This window comes from Vollenhovia emeryi, unplaced genomic scaffold (assembly GCF_000949405.1).
Source record: "Vollenhovia emeryi isolate VEMERY1.0 unplaced genomic scaffold, V.emery_V1.0 DF939385.1, whole genome shotgun sequence".
NCBI classification, from domain to species: domain Eukaryota; kingdom Metazoa; phylum Arthropoda; class Insecta; order Hymenoptera; family Formicidae; genus Vollenhovia; species Vollenhovia emeryi.
Genome location: NW_011966981.1, coordinates 23,847 through 31,502, shown reverse-complemented (window position 1 = coordinate 31,502; position 7,656 = coordinate 23,847). Strand labels below are relative to the sequence as shown.

Here is a 7,656-nt window from a genome sequence, read left to right as displayed (position 1 = left end):
TGTCTATATCTTAAAATCAGGCACGCAAGATAGCCTATGTGAGTTTAGATGCGTATTTGTGCATTATGTACATCTTACATCTTGTAGAAATAGAAGTATAGTAGTGCAATATATGTATTAGTGTTAGCAGAATAATGTACATACATGTCTTCAAGTGTTAAGCTAGCTTAGCAGATCCCGTTCAGGGTCCTATGTTATTATAACAATATCACTACGTATATGTTAAAAGAGTGGAATATACATACAGGATACGTATTACAGTAAAATAGCACATTGTACAAGTGTCTGGCTGCGTAAGCAATTATATAAGCGTGTCTCAGTTATAAAAAAAAAAGATACGGAAACACGCGCGTCAATAATAATAAAGAGAGAGATAAAGAAACAGATCAGGCTACGTCTCTGTGCACTAAGCGATCACTCGATATCGTCTGCATTTTGGTGATAACTTTTCGCGACTGCTTTTACGTTGAGTGAAAAGTAAACCTCGACTTCCGTCAAGCGGGGAATATTCTCTATCGTACCGAGGTGTATGTCATGGAGTGCGAGGATCAAATCACATAGGAACCATAGTATGGAATTATATTCATCCGTGTCTAACGGTATAGATCTCTATGCTGCACAGAATTGTATCAAATAGCCGCGCTACTTATCACACCGAATTTTATAAAATATAAAAACTTGTCGTTGTACTGTTCGCGTAATGCATATATATTTATATGTATATATACTTCATTTTATATATATAGAACGGATTCGATCTAACAAAGTGCGCAGGCATGATCGCGGCACACAAATCTTCAAGTCTTATCTCTAGAGATGTAACCGCCTATTAGCCTGTCAGATCGATGCGAAACATATTCTGCAAACTGCTACGAGCTACTGCTTATGCGTGGTTTAACATAGGATACGTCGTAAATCATAAGAATGAAGCCCGCGAACGTAACTGCGACACTGCTATAGAAGTAGGTACAAGTCGTATTATATCGCATGGGCCAGCCAAAGCGAATTGCAGTTTACGCCTTTCGATGGTAACTGTGTTTCTGCGTGTACGTGTACGTGTATGTATACGCGTTACTGGCGCGAAGCAAATTGGCTCTAATCTATCCCCGTCGCTCTCGTAAGCTCGATGGCCACGTCGCGTGGTACGTTGCCCTTCGCGCGCGCACGTGACTCTAGCGGTGCCTAGGCTTCAGCTCTTCTTATGCTTCCGCTGCTTCCTAAGTTGCGACACATTGTCCTGAAAAAGAGTGGACAGAGCGGTGCGTGTGCTGCCCCACAGCTTGAAGCGTTTGTTGCACATATATAGCGGTGGCGAATAGTCGGCGGGAGCGATTGGAATGGAGTGAGAAGTGAGATTCGTAAATATCAGGCTTGACACGGTGAGCAACGACCCGCGTGTCCGCTTCAATTGCTGTGATTGCTCGAGGGCGGCAGTCCCAGCGGCCCCGTATGCTGGTTGTAGCTGACCTGCGATTGCTCTGGATATTGCGTGGGGTTGCCGCTGGAGGGACCGATCGAGCCTGTACCCTCCTGCTGTTGCTGCTGCTGCTGCTGCTGTTGCTGCTGGCCGCTGTTTAGCGCTAGCCGTTGCATCTGACGTATGACCGTGGCTGCGTGGTACGCTTGCTGCAATCGTGAACACAAGAGGGAAACATTCCTTGGTACGTAAAGACACGTAAACGTTTAATAATGAATAATTGAGCAGCGATACCAACCTTCCATTTTGACTTGGCAAAATTCTTTTTAAGTTGCTCGGATACCGTACTATGAATGTTTTTATTGCTAGCCGCGTTGCCGGAAATCCTGAAAATATTAAAGCTGTATTATTATACATCGTCTTCGTGCTGCAAACGTGCAGTTTGTTACGTTAGTCATGAGATGGTTTGTAACGTGTATGTGTAGGTACGTAAAAAAAAATAGAAATTAAAAATATTTCGAAACGATGCGTAATAACGAATGGTAATTTACAGCTGTCAACGAGTCTGTCGTTCACATTTTATCAAACTGTCGTGAATCATTGGATTACATTGGATTCATTAATAATCATAACCATTGAATTACTGAATTCCTTAAACGTAGACGGATGGCAAGTATTGAAAAAGTGTGTACCGTCTACTTACTTAATCCATATACAGGGTAGGCCATTTTAATCTACGCACTGAAATCTCGCAAAATCCATAAGTTTGAGACAAAAATGTTTGAGACAAAAATGTTTCAGACAAAAGTTGTTCAAGATAATGGGGGTCTGTGTGTTTTCTTCACACCGGTTGATTTTTCTCATTATTCTGTTCAAAAAAGTATTAAGGTAAGATGATAAAAAAATGAATATTTTACAACAGTGCTCGGAATTATTTGCACTTCTGGCCGGATTTTTTAGACAAACGCCTACTTTTGTCACCTTGCCGCGCGCACTCCAGCGACGGTCAGTTTACTTCTCGATAGTGGGGCGTGTCTCAGAAGCGGCTCTGTTTCGCTAGGCTATCTGAACTTTCAAGGATTGGATTTCCGAGAATTTCAAACTTCAAATCGCGAAAATCGCAAATCTCGAAAACTGACAAAGTATCAGGAGAACATAATCCACAAAGAGGAGGCACTATCTAAAATTCCACGAATTGGATTTCCGAGAATTTCCAAATTCAAATCGCAAAAATCGAGAATCGAGAAAATGGCAAAGTATCAGGAGAACATGACCAGCAAAGAGGTGGCACTATCAAAAATTCCAAGAATTGGATTTCCGATAATTTCCAAATTCAAATCGCGAAAATCGAGAATCGAGAAAATGGCAATATATCAGGAGAACATGATCAGCAAAGAGGTGGGCACTATCAAAAATTCCAAGAATTGGATTTCCGAGAATTTCCAACTTTAAATCACGAAAATCAAGAATCGTGAAAACTGGCAAAGTATCAGGAGAACATGATCAGCAAAGAGGTGGCATTATAAAAAATTCCGAGAATTGGATTTCCGAGAATTTCATTCTTCAAACAGGGCCGCTCCTGATACACGCCCCACTATCGAGAAGTAAACTGACATTCGCTGGAGTGCGCACGGCAAGGGGACAAAAGCAGGCGTTTGTCTCAAAAATCCGGCCAGAAGTGCAAATAATTCCGAGCACTGTTTTACAAGATATTTTGTAATTTATGTCAAAATATTGGAACTTTCAAACCTTAATAACTCAAAAAGTTCTTAATAAAAAAATACATTATTATAGCATTTTGGAAAGCTCTCGAGGTCAGCTACAAGAATATGTAATAAAATACAGGGGTTCCCATTTAAAAAACCACTCTGACCTTCAAATAACCTTGAAAAGTAGTCTCAAGGTCAAAGCTAGTTACACAGACAGGTGACCTCCATTATCTTGAACAACTTTTGTCTTAAACTTATGGATTTTGAGAGATTTCAGTGCATAGATTAAAATGGCCTACCCTGTATATATTATGTATATACAATATATCTTATTTTATGAACAAATCAGTTCCCGTAATATCCGTGCAACTTTAAAATACATTATGTTTAAAGCTCTGTTTGCATACACTTGCTGTTATGCGTTTGCAAAATAACTCGGCCATTAAAGAAATTTATTATTGCCGCTACATTAATATGCAAATATGTAAAGTAAATCCTTCCAGTAATTTTCATTCCGACGAGATTCTAAAGATTCTTACCAGGGATGTGCAAGAGCCTGTTTGCACGTGTAACGTTCCTCGACATTGACGCACATCAGCTTTCCAATGAAATCCTTCGCAGAAGCGCTGATGTCGTCCCAATACGGTGAATCAAATTCAAATTCACCTGTAATAATCTGGTTAGCTCTTTGCCAAGTAGAATGTGCAATTTTATTATAATTATTTCGACTAGGGGCATTCGCGTATCCTCCCTCTCAAAAAAAAATATTTACATAAACATTCGCGAAAAATAGCATCCTACATCAGGTAAAGGCTCTAGCATTAAAAAATTAGAGAATACCCGTTATGCGTTATATCCACGGAGAAAATTTTCTCTTAAAATTTCGAAGAACTTTATGAGAGTTTTTGAAAATTTTACCATACATTTTAACAGTAAAATGTGTATTAAATATAATTACCAATAAAATGTATGGTAAAATTTAAAAAAACTCACAAAGTTCTTCGAAATGCCATTTTATCTCTCGATTACATGATTTTCGGGATAAATTTTAAGAGAAAATATTCTCCGTGTATGTTTTTCTAAAACGTGTGGTAAAATTTAAAAAAAAACTTTCATAGACTCCTTCGAAATGCCGTGTTGTCCCACAATTACATGATTTTCAGGATAGATTTTAAAAGAAAATTCACTCCGTGCGACTACTCCTATTTTTTCGGAATGTAATTTGTTGTTACATTAATTGCTCACTTATTATTAGCGCATATTGTACAGAAATGTCTTTAAAAAAAATGCGAAACTTGAAATTGATTTAATATCTCATGAATTAAATTTATTCTTAAGCCTGGCGTATGTGATTATCGATCCTAAAAGTAGCGACCGAACCGCATTAACACTGCATTAAGCCTCATCGCGAGCGCGAACCGCCGTATAAATGTTCATTCCGTTACCTCTCAGAATTTGTGCGAACAGATTGGCGTCATTCTCGTCGTAAAACGGGGGGTATCCGCACAGGAGGATGTACGAGATGACTCCTATACTCCACACGTCCACCGCTTTACCGTACGGTTTCTGCGCCAGAACCTCGGGTGCTGTTGGATCATCGAAATAGTGAACGTTTGATCGTCGATGCTTGAAATCCATCTCCATATTTCCCTTCGTTCTCTTTATCGCCGCTAAAAACTCACCGACGTATCCTGGCGTGCCACAAGCGGTTGCCATGATCCCAGAATCTTCCATCTTCGATAGGCCGAAATCGCTGATCATAATCTTGCTCTCCTCGTCCGGACTGTAATACAGAAGATTCTCCGGCTTGAGATCTCTGTGAACGACACCCTGCTCGTGCATATAGTCCACCGCCTCGAGTACTTGTCTTATTAAACCGGACGCGTCCTTTTCCGTGTACGAGCCCTTCTCGACGATTCTGTCGAATAGCTCTCCGCCAGTGACCCTAGTGTAATTTCGACCAAGCTCGCCTTTTCAGTGTCTTCGAACTTTTGCGATATTATCATGTCAAAGAATAGTAGAAATACGCGTTACTCACAGTTCCATAACTAAGTAGACTTTGTGCTTGTCCTCGAACGTCTCCAGCAATTGAACGATATTGGGGTGGGTTAGCCTGGAATAACATGACGTTTTCTTTTTCTAATTCAAAGCATCACGTACACAACGAGAATTGATTTGATGATTTTTAATATGCCGTATATCAGAATAATCTTCACCGTATGATAAGTAGAGTACGAGTCAACTTGATTGAACTTTGTATTGTTTACTTTGTGCTGTTATGTCTTTCTCTAAAATGTAAAATTGAAATTAGATAAGAGTCAATTGGAGAGCAAGAATTTGGCAATTTTTAATTCATAGATATCTCTAACAAATTGTACATAGCAACATTATCTTACATCTTGAACTAATTGGAAGAAATTATAATTTATCGATAATATTGTTTAGCAGCATTGAAAACTTCAAACTTCCAAACAATTGGAAGAAGGATTAGCGCACTTTTTACGAATATTATCAAATAATTAGACACAGATTCCTCGTTTCTCGAGATACAGACACAAAGATATATACAACACTATTTAAGATGTATATAGAATTGAAAAACTTATATATACTCGCTGTTATAATTGTAATTCATTTTTACACATATATAATTAACAATCTTGGAACTCGCAAAATAATCAAATCGTAAGAAATTCGTACGTGGTAAATAACATTAAGCAGCAATGCAAAATTGGCTCAATGTAAACTGCATAGAATATAGTAATGAAACATGCTTCAATAAAATTGTATCTTATACTTGGCACACAGATTGTTAATTAAATACAGACAATCACATCCACGTAGAGATAACTATTTACAAAGTATTCTTCAATAGCAACAAAGTAATATCTACCAAATATGTACAAGGATCCGAGAGGGGTGTAAGGGATTGCCTATTGCAACGTGTTGTATAGATAAGAACGTCGACGTGGCAATTGTAACATCTAATGAATATAACATGTAAGAGGTTTCTCCCTCCAAATCGCGATTATCCTATAATGATTCTACAATCTTTGCTCAACTTATTCCATATTGTTTTCCCTCCAAGTTCGAGATTTACCTCATTATCTCTTGTACATATTTCACGTTATATTACTTTGAGAAAATGTGTTCATTAAACAGCTAGCTCGTTAAGATACGAGCTTCTGTATGCAAGGTAATTGATCAAATCTGTCGCACATCGAGTCACTACTTAAGAATACTAGAATAACATCGTATGAGTCAGCACGTGGATATGTGCGAGTTTTTTTTCATAGACGGGATAAATGAGCGTGAAGTATTTATGTTATTATATAAGGCGGCTCTTTTCTTTTTCATAAAGTGCGACGCGATCTACTTGTGATTTCTGTAGAACCTACAAGAGAAACAATCTCGTGGTATCTAAGTAAACAAGTAGTGTTGAAAATGTAATGCCGTAATAATCTGGCAGGTTTTATTATCTATTTATGTCAAATCAATAAAGAAAAAAAAATCATTTCGATGCATCAAGCGATAATTAATCAAAGTAGAAAGGAATGCAAACGGGATACGCTTTAAAGAATAAAAAAACTCAAATAGTTTCAGCTTGCCATGCCTTCGATAAACAGCTAAATAAATACGAATATGTCAAACGCCTTTTGTAAATTTGTTCTACAGATGATTAGTCGTCTCGTACAAACAAATTTTTGCACCGATAATATTTTTTCTCAACGACAAAACTCGACATTTACAAAATGTATATAATTGCTCGATGATAATCAGGACATTTTCAGGATGCCCGTTATGTTATTTGTCCGATGGAAAACGCGTTTTATGATACGTAAAGTAACACAGTTTTGGACTGATCAATTCACTCTGGAATACACTACATACGAATTGTTTTCTATATATTTTCTACTTTGGTATGATTTTTTATCTTGCGAATACATAAACAAAATTATATACTGTAGAAAGAAAATTTGAAAGCGCACTTAAAATAAATTTAAAATTTTCTGCATGCCTGCACCATGATAAATGTTCCTCATAAATTGCGCCGTCATGCCATCATAACATGAATAATATCTTGTTATCGATGTCAATGTAAACGCACTGTCACTTCATTCAATGAAATCTTTATCTAAATACTACTACTACTACTGGATGATTAAATCTCTCAATTCTTATCGCGCGAAATCAGATTCCACTCTGTGATTAGAGTAGTATTATCTAACGGCTGTCGTCGAATTTATTTATCGCCAATTCGCATCGTGTTCTCACTTAAAGAGTCGTTCATTTTTAACGACGTGACTGTAAGCTCACACAGAAATTGCATGTGCAGTTGGACAAAGAGAAGTTCGCACGTGTCCCGTTTCTTTTTTGTTATATTTTCGGGTAATTTTGCGCCGCCCATACAGCACAGATGGTTGCAGTTACATTGCAGAAACGTTGCAATCTTGCAGAGACATTGCAGGGATATAAAATTGCAAACTTTCGATAGCAATATTGCAGCAATGTTTCAAAAATAATAAAAAT

General features: G+C 37.7%; 1 protein-coding gene across 3 annotated transcripts in view; it reads right to left on the bottom strand.

The window, feature by feature from the left end:
• Positions 1-1,312: 1,312 nt before the first annotated feature.
• LOC105558067 (calcium/calmodulin-dependent protein kinase type 1) overlaps positions 1,313-7,656 on the bottom strand; it is a 17,379-nt gene continuing 11,035 nt past the window's right edge. For all 3 annotated transcript variants that reach the window (XM_012005570.1, XM_012005572.1, XM_012005571.1), the window contains 6 exons: positions 5,165-5,239; positions 4,809-5,071; positions 4,572-4,712; positions 3,666-3,792; positions 1,716-1,803; positions 1,313-1,626 (listed from right to left, as the gene is read on the bottom strand). In XM_012005570.1, the coding sequence (XP_011860960.1) occupies positions 1,405-1,626; positions 1,716-1,803; positions 3,666-3,792; positions 4,572-4,712; positions 4,809-5,071; positions 5,165-5,239 (916 nt within the window). In that variant the 3' untranslated portion in view covers positions 1,313-1,404. The remainder of the gene's footprint in view (positions 1,627-1,715; positions 1,804-3,665; positions 3,793-4,571; positions 4,713-4,808; positions 5,072-5,164; positions 5,240-7,656) is intronic.